Below are 21,780 nucleotides of genomic sequence, written 5' to 3' on the forward strand. Positions count from 1 at the left end.
ATTAGGAGGATGAAATTCCTGCCAGCCAAGTTTGTAGTTTGGACAGATTAAAGGGAAGAGGTATGAGAAATGATAATTGCTTTGTGCTCATCAGACTTCTCTTGAAAACCTGACAGGATAATTACAAAATACCTGCTTTGCAGAATGTCTAGGCAAAATTTTAAAGAGCTATTTAAAGTTCTTAATTTACAGTCTATCTGAAAAAGTTTTTTAGTCTTTTTGAAGTAGTTCATTACCATTCAGATGTGTGGTGCATATTTAAATATAGACCTTATTCTCATGTGCATGCCTGGCTGCATTCCACTGCCCACCCCCAAAGAAAATTGCCCATAATTTTTTGCATTACCCCACATACTTCACCCACGTACTCACCCTTAACTTTCAGCAGAACATTATTTCACCTAATGGAAACTAACCTTGTTGCTTCCAACAGTCTGAATCATAGTCGTGGATAAAATAATTGAGAGAAAAATGTTCCAGTGGACTATTCAAAAAACTTCATTTTGACTGACAGTAAAAAGTTTTTCTGCTTTCAGTATGCTTTCATGTTTCATCACATGGCTTTTATTCACCTGCTTTTGAAACTTGAAAATGAAGTTCACTAAGTTTTCAATTTTCAAAGAATATTCTAGGCATATATCCCAAAATCCTATGATTTTGTGAGAGTTAAAAGACCCTGAAAGCCCGACCTCCTACTGAAGTTTACCATAGAGGTCAGTTGGATCACAGGGCCACAGATACCTGCAGAAAGACAACAGAATTGCTCTAGGCACCCCTGATGGAGGGGTAGAGTCATCCAGTACCATTCTTACGTACAGCTGAACAGGGATGACCAATCTCATAGCTACAAGAGCTGGATTTTCACATATGAACATCGTGTAAGCAATATTTCATGACCTGCTGCCTTGTCAGATCACACTGAGCTGCTGACCATCACATTCAGGGAGTTCAGTGCTTTCCAGAACTGTCAGCAATTGCACATCAACTATGTAGTTCATGCATCCACATGGTAAACCCCTGTCTATTGTATGCTCACCTCTCAGGAGGAGGTAATTGCAATTTGCAGTTGCTTTTTAGAATTCTCGTCCTTAGTCTTGGATGCCTTCAGACATGACCAGTGCAGCCGGGCCAGCTGGTTCTGGCAAGCAGGGCAGGCTTTGAGAGACCACCTCTCCCAGGAGTGGCAGAACATGTGACATCATGTGTGCACACCTCTCATGTGACAGGGACACCTGGATTTTGGATATGTCGTGAAACAGGGTATGCAGACCCAGGAAAGGATGAAGGCATGAAATGCCTTGCTGTAGGTATCTGTAATCAAATAAATAGTGTATTTGCATAATTTCCCAAAGTCATGCTTTGATTCCATGGTTATAACATTAATTATTGTAATGTTTGAAGCTTACAGTTTGTATTTTTATATAAAGTTAAAAGAATAAATTAAGTGCTGGATATACAATTTATTCTATATTGTGTCCCTTGGTAGATTGAATTACATATTTCACAAGAAATGCACACTTCAGATTTTACAATAGAGCATTTTTTATACAATTCTGATTTCTGTCTCTTGCTTCTTTTTCTTTGAACAGTTTATGAAGAACCAGAAGACCCCAGTAACAGATCATTTTTTTCAGAAATTATCTCTTCAGTGTCAGATGTCAAATTCAGTCACAGCGGTAGATACATGCTTACAAGAGATTACCTCACTGTCAAGGTTTGGGATCTGAACATGGAAACAAAGCCTGTAGAAACGTACCAGGTAGGAATCACCAATGTCTTAAAATGCAGCATTATAAAAGGATCTCAGTGTTCAAAAACTGGATGTTTCTGTAAACTTCGCATAACCTTATCTGAGAAGGAGCAAGCTAAGATAGTTAATCAAGGTGGCATCCTTATAGCAGGAAAAGGGCAATTGCAACATTAGTAAGGAAGTCTAAAGCCTGGGGAGTCAGGATAGCACTCCCTGTGGATTGGGCTCTTGAAAGAAATTATTATTCTAACAAGAGAAATCATCTCTTCACTTTGGCATCTGCTTTCAAATGATGTATTTCACTACTAGCATTTAAAAAGAACTGAGGAGGAGATTTTGTGTGTCGCTTAGCACTCTGCTCCTGGTGGGACTGCTGAAAGTTTACACCTTTGTCATTTCAGAACTACGTTTTACAACTTGATCTGTTTCTCCCTTGTGCCTAGCTCTAGAAGTGCTCCATGTTAAACCCTGGCATCACCACTGACACAGCAGCCACAAATGCCAGACAGACACATCTGGTTGCCTGAATTCATTGAGATATTATCCAGACAAAATGCCAGTGGCTCCAGCCAGCACTAAGTTTGTACTCTGACATCTGTTACATTTGGCAGTAGAGGGCTGAGCTTACATTTTTTGACTCTGGCTTGAAGAAAGAAAATATGTCTGTGATACAGAAGCTACTTGTTATGAAAATGCAGAAAGAAAAAAAAAATCTGTTAAGTTACCTAAAAAAGTGTATGCAAAGTAGGAAAAATGTCATTCATCTGGCTTGTGTTGCTCACTGAGAGACAATCCTGTGACAGTGCTGAATAAGTCCCTTGTTTTCTGTGTCTAAATAATAGCAGGTGGGATACAGTAGCTCATAGGAATTATAATTAAGATTGTTTTTTTAAAACCATGATGAGAATTTGGTAGCATTTCTTGTCGAAACAAACAAAAATTTCCAGTATTTTTTCACTAGAATTTAGTAGACAGAGTGGGCCCCACTGTTTTTCAATGCATACATTACATTTTGGTGGTTAATGTTCACTGCACAGTGTGTTAATATTGGAAAGTCTGAGCCTGTTTACCTTTAAGTATACAGAATTGGGTTTTCTCTTAAAATGGCAGTTCTTTAAATGCTGAATGTGTTAGAAATGATATGCTGTGAAAGTGTAGTGGGAGGGTAAGGGTGAGACTATGTTTTAGATAATAGAATAGAATCTTGGTTTTGGGGAACTTAGGTAATATATTTCTTTATACCCATGCTAATTTAGTAGGCAGCTTTGTCCCTGGGGAAGAATAGATGGTCACGCCAAACTGTTTGTCTTGATTTTGACACCTGCTTTTATTTCCTCATGTAGGCAGCTGTGAAACAAGCTGGTCACTTTTAAATCAGTCTGGCACCCAACAGTAGGGCCAATTAAAGTTATATTTCTTCATGCTGAGATGGTGAAAAATGAGTACTGATAATTGCAATACTGAAAAATGAGTACTGATGATTGGGGGAAATTGAGTAGTTTATAGAAAAAACACTCAAGACCCACAACAACAAAACCCCTTATATAATATAAAAAAACATACAGCAAAATATAACAGTGTTCTTAAATTTTTGGTTACCATTCACTTTCAAATATTTGTCCTTGTAAAGAATATACAGATGTGTTGCTGGGCTTTGCAGTCAACTAAAAGAGAATCTGGAACTAGGGGCCTTGGGAAGCCAATAGCACAGGATTCCATGGGATTCGTATGATCCAACTGCTCACTGGCAATTTCTCAAAAGGTTTTTTTAGAGTAGATCACTGTAAGGCAACAAATAAACCTAACATTTTCAGTTATGTATCCACATAATTATGATGACAATACATCATTAAAAGGTGCTCATTAAAAGACTGAATTTCTCATTTCATCCACTGCATAGTAGGCACTTAGATATTGCCCAGCTGCAGTAATGAGGGTCTCAACATTAGATTTCACACAGAGTTGTAATAAAGAGCAGGGTCCATAACTGTATTGCTTCATTATCAGCTTACAGTTTTAATATTAAAAACGGGACACACAAAATGAGTTCCTCATATAGGTTCTTTTTCATATCATACTGTGGCTCAAACAATGCTATTGCATAGAGCAGCTGTGCAGCCCTGCTGAGCACATTATCTGCTGACAGTGTTTCAACATGATTTTCTCCTGTTTGTTTCACACAAAAGAAAAAAGGGCAGAGTATGGTCACTGGACAGCACCAAAAGAGCAGTGCAGTGCAATGGCCAGAGCTTGAATGCTGCAAGGCAGCCCTGCCTAACAGGTTACTCTTCTGATGCTGCCGGGTGAATTTCCCCAGCAGAAGCCTTAGGAGCAGCAAGGTGAGCAGATTCAGAGCTGGTAATAGCTTGATCCACTTTAGGCAGGGTCTGTAGCACAGGGATTTGGACCAGTTTGTCCCCTACCAGTGAAATTCCTGGTTGTGTCTGTTCAGTCCCAATAAAACAGGTCCCTGCATAGCTGTGTTGCTGTGTTAGTCCAGAGCACAGAATTGATGGATAATTCCATAAGGGTCAGACCTAAAACATTGCAGCAAAGAAAAGGTCCTTTGTAATTAATGAGGAATTAGTTTGGTTTGCTTTCAAGCACTATTGATATGTGTTAAGAACAAGGCAAATCTGATTTTACCCTCAATTGGTAGAGGCAGATGCAAACAGTGAAAATTAAGTGTTTCTTACAATTAGTTTTTCTCTGAGGGTCTGAATGTGCTCAAATGTGGTGCTCAGAAGCTCCACATAAGGAATAAGGTAGTTGTCCAAGGCAGTAGGGTGAGTCTGACAGTCTTGACAAGGTAAGACATCTGACAGAGGAATTGCAAAATCCTTTTTGACAAAGCTGATAGAAAGGCACAGTTCCAAGCTGTGGACTTGGACACACTTTGCAAAGGGTGTGTACATGACAGTGGTCATGACAGATGGCTGCTGGAAATGGTAACAAGGGAAAGACCTAGAAATGACAGGGAGGCAAATGTGATCTACTTCCTTCTGCCTTACCCAGCCTTTCTATTTCTGCCAAGTATGGAGAGCTCACAAACATGACAAAGGAAAGAATTCCAGTTCTGTAACAAATCACACTGCTAGCATAAAAATGTTTTAAGTAAAGAGAAAAGGAAAGGATTTAATTACAGAGAGTGTGGGAAGCTGCATCAGTAGTAGAAATGTTCTGACCTATTGCTCACTGTGATGGTAAATGCATTTAATTGTGGAATGTTCTATCTGTCATTTGCCAATTAATTGCTGTATAAGACATTATCTGTTAATGAACAGTTCAGTGTTCATTCATTAATGAAAATTTGTCCATAAGTAAAATTTATAATCCCTAATAATATTACACTACAAATATTCTTTGGATACTTGTACAATTTGACTATCAAAAATGGGTATGTTTAAAGAAAATCCAAGTGAAAGGTCATTGTCCCTAATCTGGTCTTGATAAACATTATTTTACTGGGAAAAAATATTTGTGCACTTAGGCCGGAGGAGGATGCTGAGCATCCTTGAGCAGAAACAATTTCACTGGACTTACAAGAACCTGTAGCCTCAGGTTGGCAGAACTAAAATATCCCTGGGCCATTGGATTGGTGTGTTTCTCCAGGAGGTCACCTACTTTGTTTTAAAGTTTCAACAATAGCTAGAAGAAAATGAGTGGAAGTGCATTAATAAATTTATCTAGGTAGGGATTTTCTACCTTATTATTTCCTTTTGGAATAAACCAAATAATCCAGAAGAAAAACTAATCAAATTAAGAAAAAGACTGAAACAGTTTGCATGAGATCTCTTTATGATAATTTTTGTGTAGCAGAGATGTGTGGCCTAGAGGAGAGAGATCTTCTGCTGGGTACTCTCACTTTTCTAGTTAGTAAGTGTGAATTTGCAATGTTGTTTTTAAGTCTTAGGTCTTAGCCAAATAGGAGAAGTCCTTGGGCTAAATTAGTGTTCTTGTCTGCAGCCTGTGCAATTACAATCTTGTGCTGTATTTGACTTCTAAAATGCCTTACAAAAATAAATGTAATGTCATAAAGGTTCTTTTAATAGAGCCAAGTTCTTTCTGCCATAAGTGAGAGCCCACTTATCTTGGAATATGGCATTTTTGTTACTATTTAAATTAGATTTCTTGCACATTAATTAGCCCATCTAGGGTATCAGCTGCTGAAATGTCTCTGGGAATTAGGCTAGCGCTGAGAAAATCACCCAGGCAGGAAACAAATATGTTGAAGAGGGGTGGTCTGCAGCCTGCTGAGGGAAGCATGTTTCATGCCTTCCTGCGACAGTAATTCTGTAGCACCTGGTTAACTGGGCTGTGGAAAAGTACAGTTAATTTATTTGGAACTTAAACACAGTATCTTCTGCAGAGCTACCAATCTATGCAGCACATTTTGAAAGTGAACATAGGAGATAACACAAAAAGTGAAGGGCTGGTTGTGGAGTTTTATATTTTCTTTGATTTCAAGAATAACAGTTATTTTCTTTAAAACAGGTCCATGATTACCTTAGAAGCAAGTTATGTTCCCTCTATGAAAACGACTGCATCTTTGACAAGTTTGAATGTGCATGGAATGGATCAGACAGGTAATCAATCCATCCTTCTGTCCATCACTGTCCTCATTTAGCAAAAGACTTCCCATATGATGGGGAGCAAACTGAAAGTGGTTACAGGTGATTATTTTCCACATCAATGTACAGAATCATATGCTAGTGTTTGGGTTGAGGAAGAAGTTTGGATGTTTGTGCAGTTGTGTCTCTGACTGCCTTAGAAATTATATTTCTTAATAACCTTGACTCATGCCTTAGGGGAAAAAAACCCTTCAAATTATATCCATTTTCACTGAAATCATAAATAGGCTGCAAAAGCTAAAAAGAATGATGCTAACTCACAAAATCCCAGCAATACACTAAGGAAACTTACATGATCCTGTATTTGCACATGAGCTACCCCAGAAATTCAGTTCACTTAGTGGAAATGGGTTTGAGGGTGGACCATCACAGGCACTCACTGATTTTCTACAAACTGCCATCCAGTGACACTTCTGATACCTCCCTCCATCAGAGCAGTCCCTTTCCCTATGCACTGATGGAGAGGTTCTTGTTTTTATCTTGGACATTGTATCTCGTTGAACATTTTAATGAGAAATACTAGAGCAAGTCAGAAAGTACAAGCAAGGACTGAGTGGGCTAATGCCCTAATGCTGGCAAATGGTGGCAGTACTTTGTGGAGTAGGAATATTGTACAGGAATAGCTGGGCAGCCAAGAGGACTTGGTTAATACAAAATGGATAAAATCCAAGAGTATAATGCAAGGTGAGGATTTTAGTTTAAAAAAAAAAGCTCAAACCTTCTTCTTAGCAGTTGGAAACAACTCCCAGGGATATTCATATGCTAGGTGACATTGGAAGGGATTAACAGTCTACAAAATGCATGTGAAAGAGAGCACAGGAGCCAGTGAGTGACACTAGTGACTCCTGGTTCATCAGAGTTAGGAGCCAAGAGGCAGAAGTTTGGCACTGAGCCTAGAACTGCTCCTTCAGCTCAGCCTCTCATTTTGGAAAACAGTCTGTCTCATTGTATTGAAGCAGGCCTACCCACCCTGGTGTGGGCAAGGGCTGTGAAACAGGCAGTCTGAGACATCTGTGAAAGACAAATATGATCCTTGCTTGAATGGGCAAGACTGGGCTATCCAGCAGAGAAAGGAATAGTGGTGACATTATGTTGGGCTCTTATTCAAAGACCTTTGAACTGCATTTACACATTTCCTGTCCCTCATCTCCAAGGTGGATGAACTCATCAAGCAGATGGATAGCTGCTCTAAAGAGAGCCCAGGACTTTGGTTTTCATCAGCTTAGTAAAAGAGAAGCCAAAATTTGACTTGTTTGTAGTAAATATACCAAGGAGATATACATAGGGGGGAAGAGAATCTAACTAACATAAATGTGAGTTATAATGACACAACAGCAAGCAGGTGTTGAGAGTCAACAGGTAGTTACAACCCAGAAAATAGAGGTAGTTCATACCTATCCAAATAGTGACAAGCAATCTTCCCATCCTCAGTGGTGGAGATACAAGAAACCCAACTGTTCTGCTGGTGGTGCTCAGGAAATTTGTGAAAGCAGTTATATGTATCATTGGTTAAAATTCCAAATCTGAATTTGGAAGTGCAGAACAAAGTCTCATCTAGTCCTGTGCTCCACAAATGCAGATCAGTATTATGCTGTGCACTGGGTAAGGGGCACCTTCTCTTTGGACTACTTTCCTTTGCTCAGTTCCTCTACCTGCCCAATGGGAAGATTCTGTCTTGTCTAAAAAAGTAAACTTTAACCTTCATTCATTATGCAAATGAAAATACATATATATTCCCTTATTTCTAATGCCTGCATGCCAAATTGGTTTGTTTTTTGACAAAATTAACTCTTCATTGAGTATCCCCTGTGATATCAGCTGTTGGCCATTTAAAATTACATAGATGGACCACACTGAGCAAAATACTTCCCAGATCCCTGTCATGGCAACTTGAGCACCAGCTGTTGTGGATTTGTTATGAACAAAGATTGGGAATGACTCACAGAAAGTTTAGTGGGAGATCCAGGTTTGGGGGCTTTTCTCTGAAACTCCCAAACCAATGCAAGAATGGTTGTTTTAGCAGAGGGTTTTATCAGTGTGATTACAGCTTGAGTTTGGCCCTACTAGAAATACAAAATTTAATGCATTTATTGGAAAACAGACAGTGCTAATTCCTGCCTGAGTCTGGCACAGAACAACAGTGCATTCAAATCATGTAGATATTGGGAAACTTTGAAAAAGATCCAGGACTTTTCAGGTATTTGCAACCCATTTTGCTTATCCTTGATAGGAATTCTTAGTGCACTTTACAGGATAGGCAGCCACTTAGTCCCAGTCCTAGAGTCTCTCTCCTCTGGCCAGATGAAGTGCTGCTGTCCTCATTAGTGTGGTAAGACCATTCTCTGGATAGCTGCCTGGTAGTAATGGAATTCTTGTTCAATATCAGACTTTAAAGTGAGTGTAATATTTTCATTCCTACTTGACAGATCAGAAAGATCAATGCAGGGAGTAATTATTAAGTGGGAACATTAGATTGTGAGGGCTTCATTTATTGTACTGCCCAGACACTGAGGCGTTATTAGTCATGCACAATTACCAAACCCGTCACTAAACACAATGTGCTGCTCTGGAATGTAAGAAACTCTCGAGTAGAGGAGCTGGAAACATTTGACAAAAGAAAAGGGCTCTCTTTAATCTAGTTATTTCTTTGTAGGAGTCAAATGTATCAGAATTGATGCTCATATTTTGATTCACTCCTCTGAGTTCCTTGCTTTATGAATATGACAAGTATTGCTATACATTACCAGAATATTTTTTTATTGGAGGATCATAATTTAAATAATACATAGGTACTGGTACCGCTTAAAAAAACAGTTTATTTGAACAGTAAGGTCACTTAATTTGAGTCTCTTGGTATGCAGTTTTTAAAAAAGGACTATTACTAAAAGTAAAAATTACATATTGACAATTGTACTCCAAAGAGATGCTGCAGTACTTAGATTATTAATCCATCTATATAACAGTATAACTGTTTATAACTGTTTATAACAGTTTATAACTGCAGTTCTAAATATATTGTTTTTATCTTTTGCAGACTTCAAAGCTATAACGACAATTTATAGTGACAGGATTGTTCAGTTAAAAATGAAAGCGTGTTTATTATTTAGGTGAAAATACTTTTTATTAAGTTTTGTCATTACTAAGAAGTTAATCTAGGCTATGATAGAACCTGATGGTGAGGCTGTTCACAAAAATAATCAACATACGTGAGCTCTGATTAGAACGTGATTGATGCTCAGTTACTCCAATGAACAGGAACTAATACAATCAGACAGAGCCCATCTCATTTGCTGAAGGGCACATTAATCACTGTGTACTTTGGCAACAGTGGTCAGGGGAGGGAGCCAAGCAGGGGTCTTACACTAATTCATCCAGATGAGCGTGTATTATCTGTAGTTGAGTATATTACACAAAAATCATGCTATCTTTATTGTATATACATCATTACATGACTGTGTAGAACAGGTGAGCTCTACTTATACAGCAATTTAATTTAGCTCTTCCATTCACATCCAAAGTCAAGTCATTTAATAATGACCTGGAGGACACTGTTTTCTTCCCACTGTCAACAGCTTTCAGTTTACCTTAAAAATAAACACTTTTGTAGCTTTTTGTAAAGAAGGTACAGAAGCTTTTTGTAGAGAGGTAAAGAAGCCAGAAAAAAACCCCAAATAAAATGTAATTCTACATGATAGCAAGCGAATACCTTAGTTAACTATTTTTTTTTTCAAGATTTCAAATGAATGGGTGTGTAGGACCCCTGCCAGGGAGACTTCTAACTACCAACAAGATAAGTGATATGCTACAAGCAGATGAGTGAAGGCACATACAACTGTTCAGTCAGTCCTTTGCTACTGAACTGTCATTCATCCCCCTGAATAACCATCAGCCTTCACTCTAATCAGGAGGAATTGGCAGATCCCATTGGATGAGATGTTAAGAGTCTATTCCTGTCTGGCAGCACACTCCATGCTGAAGAGCTAGAAGACATAATTTTGTTCTCAAAGCTTGGCATGTCAAATATTAGCTTGGAAGTACTTGGGGATCCCTTGTTCATATTCCCAGTCTTATGCTAGCCAGCTGTACCAGGGTGCCACCCTGAATCAACCCTGAATCCAAGTCAAGTGTCTCAAGTTTTTCTAGCAGCGTCCTCCCCTGGTTTAAATAAATTCCTTCTTTGTGATGGAGTCAGTGACTTTGCACAGCACAGCATACAGGAAAATTTCCCAGTATCTCAGGAGTTCTTTGCTTGCAACAATGCTTCCTCCCTTCCCTTTGCCATAATAAATCTTTCTTTTCATTCCTATGAAAAATGTTGTTTGAGAGTTTTTCTGGAATCAATCCTTTTATTCATTGGGTCAGCTTGTCATGAAACCGGGTCTGGTGGACCTTACATGTTAATCCTAGGAGGCTGCAAATGTTCTCTTCTGCACTGGTACACATGGCAGTGAAATACTGAAAATTTAGGGGCTCAAAATATAAATGGGAGACAGTTTCAGGTCAAAGAAGAGGTCCCTTTTCATGCTGGGTGCCTGAGGGACGTGTTTGTTGAGATTTGCAAGTGTGGGGGCAGGCTCTGGGGGAGGCTGCTCTCTTGAGTCTCCTCACCTCACACCTGCAATATCCAAGCCCTGCCTTTTGCCCCAAGGAATGATGTTCTGCTGCCACATCTCCACTGAGGGGCAGGGCAGCTGTGCTGGTTTAGTTTTTCTATTACCCTTAAGCGAGGTGTGTGGGGGTCCTTGAAGCCCTGCCAAGCCCAGCTCTTAGTCCTGTCACACCATCCCATGGCTTCCATAGTCTTGTGAGCAACACTGAAAGAGGGGAACTATGAAACAAGATTAATTTCTTCAGACAGTAAAAATCTGCAGGTGAATAAAAACTTCTCTGTATCTGGAAGACTAATTTGGACCAGAGTTAGGCCAAAAATTATCAGAGTTGAAAAAAACCCACCAAAAAAAAAAAAAAAAAAAAAAAAAGGCAAACAGAAAATCCTAAACAAGAAAAAGACACAAAGCAAGTAATGGTTTGGTTTTTAAGCAAGCCTTAATTTCATCTGATACCCCAAATCTTCAGGGCAATCCCTGACATCCAGGAATGCAGCTGAACAGAGTGATTTTGACGAAGGCTGTTGTGTGCGAGGATGGCTGCAACATTTAAGAGGCTGGTTTGAAGTATGGGAATAACAAATCTGAGAAGTACAGAGATATGCCAGTTCTTAGTGACTGACATGTTTGATGAAATCTCATTGCCTAAAAAGTATTATGGAATATATCATTGCAGGTTAGTAAAATGGTAAAAATCCTATTCAGATGCCTTTGAAGTTGGTGGAGTAGAGAATTTGTTTACCACCCAAGAAAGGCAGAACTTTTTAGTGGGGAAAATCCCATACTGAAGCATTTCATTTAACAAAGTCATTAACAAAACCAAAATATTGAGACTCAGATGCTTAAAAGTATTAAAATTATTAAAGAGGCCAAAGCCATCAGTAGTTGAGAGGCTGCTTCTGTAGATCCTAAAACTTTCCCTAAATTAAACATCAGTGGTACAATGCTGGTGTCATATTTAATAAAATCATTATCCATAGGTAAACATCTGCTCCTTTTGAGTATTACTGTTACAATGCAAACAGGGAGAACTTTTTTTTTTCTCAAATCCTTTATTTCAGACAATTTTACAGATTGAAAATTTACTTTTAGAAAAAAACAACCCTACCTGAATTACTGCTGGCTACCAGATCAAGGTGGTACAGAGTGAAGAATCCTGAACTGAATGGGGGGTGTACAGTTAATGTTCTGCTAATTTGGGAACTGCCTCTCCTGCCCAAATGAGCTTTGGTTCTTGGGCATTTGCTATTTCCCCAGCCTTCAGCCCAAAGAAGGCAGGGATGCAAACCAAAACACCTGGAGAGCCAAGACTGCAGGGTGGGGAGAGGTAACCAAGAAAGGGTGAGCAATGAGACTACAGAAGTGAAACAAAGACTTGAAAGGGGTGAGAAAAGGAAGAGAGAAGCAGATAAGGCAGGTTTTTATTTTAAAGCTGTAGAGCAGGACACTTGGAAATGAAAGAAGAAGAGAGAATGAAGAGAGGGGGAAAGGGAAACCTATGTGGAAAATGTGGCAAAGGCAGAATCAGAATCAGAGGGGAAGAAAAAGAAAAAGAGCAGAACGGTGACTAGGGAGGGAGTGAAAAGAAAAGTCAATAAATGTAGAGATCACTCTTGCACTGGAGTTTTCCCTTTTGCTTTTTACCTTCTGTAAAAATACATTTGTTATTCTTGGTAAAAAATAAAGGGGGGGGGGGTAAGACTGGGCCACAGTGACCCCACATGAAGACTGAAGTTTTGCAGTGAGATGCATCACTGATAAGCAAGTGTGCCCAGTGTCGGTGCAGGCAGGAGGAATCTGTAGCATTTTGTCTTGTCACTGCAAACACACTTTCCTGAGGAGATGCTAGGACCTTGCTTGGAGCAGATCAAACAGAGGGAGCAGAGAATACTCCTGGTGCTCTGCAGAGCAGCCCCGTGCTGAGAGGAAAACATTCCCTACCTGGGACAGCACAGGAGGGTCAACGTGGGGCTGTGCAAATGCATTCATGGCCCTGCAGGTATGGGATGTTGTATCTCCTTCCAGAGCACTGGCTGGGCTGCAGAGGGTGAAATGTAGGTAGTGGTAGTCATACTGCAGTCATTGGGGTATTTCCCTGCTTTTTTGTTTGTTTGGTTTGGGGGGTTTGTTTGGGAGGAGATGAGGTGTGGTGTTGTTTTATTTGGAGTATTTTTGTAATCATGCTGCCTGTAGCTGTGGTGTTTTGAGTGGTGCAGTCAGGCTGCAGCTCAGGTCCAGCCTGAGCTATCAGTACACTGCTCCTCAGGGTGCACTAGAGCATGTTCTGTGTCTGAAATATCTCTGCATGGTAAAGATGATGGTACTTCTGACCTTGTGCCGCACAACTGGTAAACCTGCCTTCTAAGGAAAATAAAAGGTGGTTAGACAGAGTTTTTCTGGGCTGCTGCCTTACACACCTATGAAGTAGTGTGGGCTGTTTTAAATGAGGCTTTGGTTTCTTGAACCAGCCTCTCCTGCAAGGGTTTTGTGCAAGCCCTTGTCATAACACTGCTGTGCAGAGCAGTGTCTGGGAATAGAGAACAGACTCTTCCTACATTGAGCTACAGTTTATATTCCACTATTAAAAAAATCCCCTTATCACATAGACTTCATTATTGTACATTGTATTTTCCTGAACAGGAAAAAATGGCAGGCTTACAACTAGTTTTCACTCTCTTTTATTACTTTAAGCAGCAGGTAAGGTTATAATCCATCTGTGTTTGTGACCTTGAACAAGAATGGACACTCTCTCATTTACATAATGCTGTTTTTTACTGAGCCATTAAACTGCAGAAAAATAGGGCCAGCATGAAAAGTAGTCATCTACATATGTTAAAAAATAACTGCAGTAAATCCAAATGAAGAAAGCAGACTTTTAAAAATATGCAGGAGTTCAAGAAATTAAAAAGCAAATGGACTGTAAAGGCAGTTTTACTGCAAGCAAAGCCTTCTAAAATAAGACCCTTAACAAACACCTCTCTCTGCATTTGGTGCACTGGTACTCTGCCAGCATGAAAGCTGCTTTGACAGCTCCCACTGCCATCAGGAGGGATGCTCCTCTTTCCCCTGGGAGCCACAGCTCTACAGCCTGTGGCACGGGGGTGCCCCAGCGTTACGAACCTGTTTCAAAATTTTGCTTGGGGGAAAATATATAGATGGACTGCATCACAAATTGTGTATGTTAGTGCTGAGATATGAAATAACCTCGACTTTTTCATGTTGCGAATAACCATTACAGCAGGAGCTGTAATGACAAGACATGGTGATTTGGAAGGAATGAAACATTTGATTTACTGCTGTTGATTCAATTTCTGAAATGGGCACTAATCTTGATCAATAGGCTTTCTGCGGCTTCTGGGATACATTTTATCAAGCTGTCACACTGACTCCTGGTTTTTAGCTTGTGAAGTTGTTAACTTGTGCCTTGCTAGGCAGGATTGTGCCAGGCCTTTTGCGGGTGAGAAGGAAAGGGAAACCTCTCTGCTGGCAACCAGGGGCGGGTCCTGCTGCTGGAGAGCAGCAAGGAGCTCCCTGCCAGGGCTGGATGGGGCTGCATGTGGACAAGTGCCCCTGTGCATCCCCCCAGCAGCGAGCTCCCTGCAGCCCTCCGTGGGATGAAGGCTGTGGGTGAGCTCTTGCCGAGGGCAGTGTGTGCTGGGTCTGGTTCTGCAGCAGTTCCCTCTGGCACTCCAGGAGCTGCCCAGGCTCTGTGGCATCAGCTGCCATCAGCAGACATGGAAGTGGGTGGATGGAGCTGGGTGATCCCAGTGTACACACCCAGCACACCCACTCCAGTTACCCTGCAGCATCTCTGGAGCCTGCACTGCTCCCATCCCCAGCTGGAGACACAGCAGTGAGGGGCACAGCTCACATTTGTGCTTTTCCAGTATATCATTCATTTGGATTACAGTCGCTCCTAATGGCCCCAAATGAGATCAAGGCAGCTCTGGCTGGAGGCTGTGCCCACACTGTAAGGCACTCCTGAATCCAGGAGCATCTAATCAAATCAGCTAGTGAGTGTCTGTGTGCTGGAGAGTATGGCTTGTGTCTGTGAGCTCTCCCATGTTCTCCCATATGCTCCATGTTTCCCTGGACAGTCAGTCTGCTGCTCAACACAGATTCCCCCCCCACCAACAGCAAAGTGTGAAAGCAGCTGTCATTTGAGATGGAGGTTTGTTTATTAATGCCATGCACGTCAAATATGTGGTTTTGGGCTCTATTAGAAAGGCAAATAGTTACTGATTACCTGAGTCTTAAAACTGTACAGCTTTTTCTGTGGAGACTTGACTATTTGGGGTGGATACCTTTTTACAGAATGGAAATTCAGAACAAAACCACCCTGTTTGGGGCTGAGATAGGAGAGTAGAAAACAGTCCTGGTTTCACATATGGAAAAAGTTCACAGGGGATGAGCTTTCAAACAACGCTCTGAAACTCATGATTATGCTAATCCAATAACCTGAGGGCCATGGATGAAATCCTGAATTCATTAATGTTAGTGACAAAATATCCTCCCCTAGGGACTGGGGGAATGAAGCAACTGGCAATCTATTATTTCAAACTGCAAACTGATTAATGAGGTAATTTTTATACAGATCGAGGTATGTTTTCTGTCCTTTTCTCCCAGACCCAGAAATATATCGTGACTTGATGTTTTGTTCAAATTTCATATTAGAGATGCCAGAATCCTGACACCAGTGTGTTTATTTCTAAGAAGCATTGTAGATACAAATATTAATGATTTCTAGACTTGCAAGATCTGTGGCTTCAGCAGGAAAAAGAGTTTCATCTGGAAAGAATTTACATGTGCAAATTCACTGTGATTTTCCAGAACCTTTCAAAACACCCTTCTTCAAAATACTCTTTAAAATATATAATTATGTACTAAACCTTACTGTTGTATCAAAAGATTTGAAATATGTGGGAAATTTTAAGACTATTTTTGTAATAATGGTAAAACTCAGCTGTCGTTAAAGGTAAAGCTCCAGAGAAAGGGAAAAAGTCTGAAATGTATGATCCCTAAGCACTCATAAAAAGCTGGAGGGTAATTAAAAATAACTTATTGAAACATGTTGCTTTTATTATCTTCTGATGTGATTCTCATGATGTCAAGGAGCAGACATTATTTGATGTAACTGTAACTTTAATTGAATAATATGGGAGGGGAAGGCACTGGTAGAAGACAACTCTTCGTTTGGGTGAGTACTGGGAAAACCCCTTTTTTTTCCTTACTCTTTCCCATCTGAAACCAGAAGACAGCTGACCCTAAGGTGAAACTTGGCTGTCCTGATCCAGCCATGCTGGTGGGCTTTGCACAGGCTGCTGTTTAACTGCCTTTGTTGTCGCTCTCTCTGTCTCTCTGCAGTGTGATAATGACAGGTGCATATAACAACTTTTTTCGAATGTTTGACCGCAACACCAAGCGGGATGTTACCTTGGAGGCTTCCCGGGAGAGCAGCAAGCCACGAGCCATCCTCAAGCCCCGGAGAGTCTGCGTTGGAGGCAAGCGGAGGAAAGATGACATCAGTGTTGACAGTTTGGACTTTACTAAGAAGATCTTGCACACAGCATGGCACCCAACCGAGAATATCATTGCTATAGCAGCGACAAACAATCTGTACATATTTCAGGATAAAGTGAACTCAGAAATGCACTAGATTTATCAATATCCCTCTATATTTGCAAACCAGCCTCTTGAGAGTTGTAGAAGGATGTGATCTTCACAAAAATTGTGGCTTCTGTGGTGGGATTTGTAGGTTGCATCCTTTCATCCCTCAGCCTGTATCATTATTGGTGGCAAGCCAATTATTTTCCATCACTGCAACTGTATGAGTAAAAGGCACGAGTGCAAATCCAGTACTGTGGTCTGTATCGGTTCCTTTAAGCAAACAGGGATATTTATTCAGTTTAGGAGTGTTCCTGAGGAGGGTTGAGGTTCCTCAACCCCTGTCCATCCTTTTGAGGGTCTCAGTGGTTTGCAGGACTGTGGTGTTCGGTGCCCTTCCTGCTTTTGCAGTGCACAGCATTTACCACATTGTTACAGCTTTTTGCTTCAATCTCTTAATTGTTTTTTTTCCAGTGCTTTTTTCCTGCCTTTCCGTTAGGCCCAGCCTGTTTGAAGGAATGAATAGCCACATCCCTTTAGAACACGTGGTACATTGGAGGGACCTCATGAGAGTTAGAGCTGGAAGCAGCATCCCTGCTGGTGAAAAGCTGCCCCATCTCACCCATCCCATTTCCTTCTTTACAATACCCTTTCATTTATTTATTTATCTATTTATTTGTTTATTTATTTATTTATCACATTACTTTGTGCTTCACCTTCCCAAGTGACTAAGCGACAGACTGGTATAGTCAGCCAACTTACTTTAAGAAGTTTATTCTCCATGGTTCTCTTTGCTCTATTTAAAACAATACGTAGTATCTTCATTGTGTGAAGACTATTACAAAACTTGGCATTGCAACTCTGGAGGGACTGGCTGGTCAGACACAGCCTGGCAATTCACACACAAATCCATGCTACCATTTGGGGTTGGAGCTCGAGAAACCTTGGCTAGAAATGCTGTCCTTGAAAGCAGCAACCAACTTGAGTGGGAACAAAGTTACATCCCTGCTAGACACTTGATAAAGTCACTTGTTTGTTGTTTGCAGAATGGTTATGTTAATCCTGGCCTTTGGGGAATACAGGCAATGCCTGGTGTCTGTAGCTGTGAAAAGAATGGTACTGCATGAGGCTGCCCCACTCAGTGAATTTTAACACTTTTAAATGAGGCCACTTCTGGGAGACAAAGTTAGTCCTGGAGAAACACGAAAATTTGAAAAATACGAACCTAACAAAACCTTCCTTCACAGAAATGCTGTTAGATCTATCTCTGTTCCGTAATGATGAGTGACATAAATGGAAAAGGAAAGTACAAACAAAGTAAGCAGGCAGGAATGGTACAGGAACAGTGCAGTGGGCAGGAAGTCCTCTTAATCCAGAAAAAGAAAGTTCTGTTGCACCCTTAATAGCTCTGGCAGAAAATTCAATATCCCAAAGGATTCCTACTCTAACCATGAATAAGAGAGCACAACTCACATGACCTGTTAATCAGTCCATATTAAAACTCCTCAGAGAAACAAGTCTTTAAGCCATTATGCACTGATTTCTTGGTAAGTGGAGAATGTACTGATGAAGGGATCTGCATGCTTTTGTATTTGGTTTGGGGGAAGGGTGGGTGAAAATCTGCTTACAAGAAATAAAAAAAAACAAAGTCTAGAGCTTTTATATGACATCTCAACACAACTCCTGAAATCTGTCTGAAGTTTTCTAGATCAGTGCTGTATATTTTGTGTGTAGAAGCACAAACACATGTGCACCAGTTTCCAGCCACACTAAACACATACGGTATGAAATTGTAGGGTGATTTTAAAGGGAACAAAGAATGTTTGTTTATAAAATACTGTGTGCTGTAGCAGGCATGGACAGTATATGTATATATTTATTCTAACGAAATTTAACAAATTTGCCTTTTCATTTTCCTTTTCCTTGTAAAAAGGTTTAAGAGTGTTGTATAGAGAACTTGTTAATGCCAAACTACTGCTTCAAGGGTGTCATACAATTTCTTTGACTTTTGTACCCCTCCATTAATCTTTGCAGCTCAAAAAGAAAAAAAAATTGCTATCAGCTCATATTGGCATTTACAGCTAGAGGTACTGTAAAACATATATTTAGCTTTTAACATTCTCAAGTAAGATTCTATAGATAACTTATTATAAAGCGGATCTTAATGCAACCATTTTTTTTTTAATTTGAAGTACCTTACTCTGTTACAGCTTTGGGTACCAAAAAGAACATGTTAAAATTAAATAAACAAATATATCTTTGGAGTTTTATAAAACTAATTAAATACCCAACCAAAATATCATTAAGTAATTCTAGAGGGAATAAATAGAAACCTTTCAAAGACCAGTATTCCGTTCCTGTCTTTGACATCACTGTTACAGATCGGTTTCCTGGTTTCTTGAATGTATGGAAAGTTAACATCGTCATTGTGAACGTTTCCAACTTTCTTTGTCTTTTTAGGTTGAGCTTTCAGTGGTGTAGAGTAAGTGATGGTAAAGTTGGTAAATCTGATTGTTTTGAAAGCTGTTGTTCATGGCTGCATTTTTTGTGTTGCACAACTTAGCTAACTGTTGTTGAATAAAAATATAAATATGTTAATACCAGCTTTTTCAATAAAACTACAACCAAAAATGGCATAAATAGATGACTTCAAGGCACAGCTTATTTTTAAGCTAGGCAAGAAAGAGTTGTTTTAGTTCCTTTTACAGAGGAGGAAGAGTCACAGGGATGAGGACACAGAGGGCAAGGTACTGTGGGAACTTCAAGTGTTGTGGCAGGTGGAGCAGGGAATGCATGCCATGAGTGGGATTAGGGTGTTGTATGATGAAGAGTTTGGGCAGCTGTAGCAGAGCTGGAACATGCTTTAGGTTCTGTCTCGGGACCAGCTTTTTCTTTTGCTCCTAGCCCAACCTGGACTTTTGGAATCTCGAGTCTCCTTCTCCTACAGATGGAATCAGGTGTGTGCAGTGTGAATTGACACACAAAGTCACAGGTAAAAAAATGGAATTGGTTTTGTCACCAAGACTGCAGGAGAAACAAAAGCCCTCCAGCAACATTTTTAGTGTTAGATAATCAAGGCATTACTTTATTCCTGGCCAGGATGTTGTTCTGGCCAGGACATGCAGCACAAATAATTTCATTGACACATAGCCCAGGTGTGGAGAGAAAATAATTCCATGACATATGAATTTTACCAGATTTTTCACAGACTTTATACAATCAAAACCCATAGAGATTCATTGGTTTGATGTTCATTGGCTCCAAGTTATGTAGCTCTTAGTATTTGGTTTCCTGCTGGATCTGGATTTCTTCACCTCTGATGTTAATTAGGTCCTCACTCCCTGATTTCTTTATCAGTCTTTTCTGGACCAGGTGTCTCCAACCATGCCAGGGGGCAGCATCTGAGGTAGATGTCTGCTGATGTTCTGCTGATGGTCATTATCTTTTTGGGTATCTTTTGGGCTACTCAATGTCTGTTGAGATGTTAACCTCATGAGGCCTTCACCTGGTGGAACAATGCCCTAGAAAGAAACTAATTTCCTTCCCTTGGGGCAAAGGTGAACACAGGTTGGACTCAATGATATCAAAGTTCTTTTCCAACCTAGTTCATTCTGTGATTCTGTGAAAACTAGCCAAAGTGATAAAATTTAAAAAAAAAAAAATTAACTTGGTATATTTTCCAACAGTGTCATCACTGGCCAGGTTTGAGACCTTCCAACCATGGAAGCACATCAGGGATGTGGCCAGGCCAGCCTCCCAGGTGAGACAGATACTGGCCCAGGTGACAAACCAGAGTGCTACCAGCAGAGCAGCATCCTGCTTTCTCTTACCACTGGGTATCTACCACAGGGGAAATAAAATATAACAATAAAAAACAAAAAAATGCTGGCTTGGCACACACACTTAAGGTAGGGAACCATTCTCTTTCCAATCCAGGCTGATGCCTGACTCTCCATGGTGATGCTGACTCTTGCCCCAGATGTGGGGCAGCTCTCTGGAATCTCAGTCCAAGGCAGCTGATCTTGCTTGTGCCCAGGGTGAGAAGCCTCCCACCATCCCTACACACAAGTTAGACATCTAGAGGCTGAGGCCTTTTCCTGGATGCAGACCAGAATAAATGTGCCTCAGCTGTTAAATGAGGCAGAGTCTGGCTTTGCACAGCTCTCCCAGAGCTTACATGCTAATTTTTTTCACCCTTTTTTGGGAAGACACAGTCAATCCCACTCATTTAGATGGACAAATATGACTAGGCACTGAAGAGAGAAATCTCAGCTGAAAATCAACACATCAAGCAATACACTATTTACCTTTCCTGTTTCCCTTTTCATCCCCAAATACCCAGTAGGAGCAGGAGCCAGATGGCTCACTAGCATGCTTTTGAAATTTTCACACGCATACTTAGCAGCTACATACGGCAATTTAACCCCTTGTGGCTTGGGGGAGATACTGATACGAGCCACCTGCTTCTGCTGTTTGCAGCCATTAAGTTGTCCTGCTTTAAGTCTGTTGGAGCCTTTCATTGCCCCTGATGAGAGGGCAAGTAGAAGGATTGTTTGCCTTTCTATCCAATTTTCAGTAACATTATTATCAATTTGCTCCCACTCCCAATAGGAATTATTTTCCATTTGCAGTCTTGTCAGCAAATTTATTGAGTCTAAAATTAGACCATAAAGTCACTTGCCTTGCTTTTGTGGCAGAACAAGGATTACTGGAATTGACCTAATTTTATAGGGATGGGGTATGTTTCTTAGGCATTATGAAACCATTAAATGATTTCTGGAAATTCTGTACAGGCCAGCTCTGAAAAGGTTTGCTCTCAGAGTGCACCATGGAAAAGCATTTCTTAGCAGTGAAATTTTATTTTCCTTCTCTCTCAAGTTGGATGATGATCAAACTTTACTCATGTAAAAGTGAACACAACTCTTCAGGTAGTTGTAGATCCTAAACCTACATGATACAAAGCAATTTATGTGGAGCACTTGACTGCGTGAACTCCTCAGTTCCCTTAGCTCTGAAAGCTGCCATGAGTATGGATCAGCCAGGCAGGGTACAGCTAAGTACTTGTCTTTCCATTTGCCAATTGAGGCAGTCAATGAGTAGGACAAGCTCCTTAAACCAACAATTCCATTAAGCAGTTATTTCAATGCTATACATTGTTTTTATAACATGGCTGCTCAAACAAATAAAC

At 40.4% G+C, this 21,780-nt stretch overlaps 1 protein-coding gene across 13 annotated transcripts in view; it reads left to right on the forward strand.

The window, feature by feature from the left end:
- Positions 1–19,232, forward strand: part of PPP2R2C (protein phosphatase 2 regulatory subunit Bgamma) — a 190,717-nt gene extending 171,485 nt beyond the window's left edge. For all 13 annotated transcript variants that reach the window (XM_072927983.1, XM_072927984.1, XM_072927982.1 and 10 more), the window contains 3 exons: positions 1,590–1,759; positions 6,245–6,336; positions 16,353–19,232. In XM_072927983.1, coding sequence (XP_072784084.1) covers positions 1,590–1,759; positions 6,245–6,336; positions 16,353–16,644 — 554 coding nt within the window. In that variant the 3' untranslated portion in view covers positions 16,645–19,232. The remainder of the gene's footprint in view (positions 1–1,589; positions 1,760–6,244; positions 6,337–16,352) is intronic.
- The last annotated feature ends 2,548 nt before the right edge of the window (positions 19,233–21,780 follow it).

Source organism: Taeniopygia guttata, chromosome 4 (genome assembly GCF_048771995.1).
Source record: "Taeniopygia guttata chromosome 4, bTaeGut7.mat, whole genome shotgun sequence".
NCBI lineage: Eukaryota > Metazoa > Chordata > Aves > Passeriformes > Estrildidae > Taeniopygia > Taeniopygia guttata.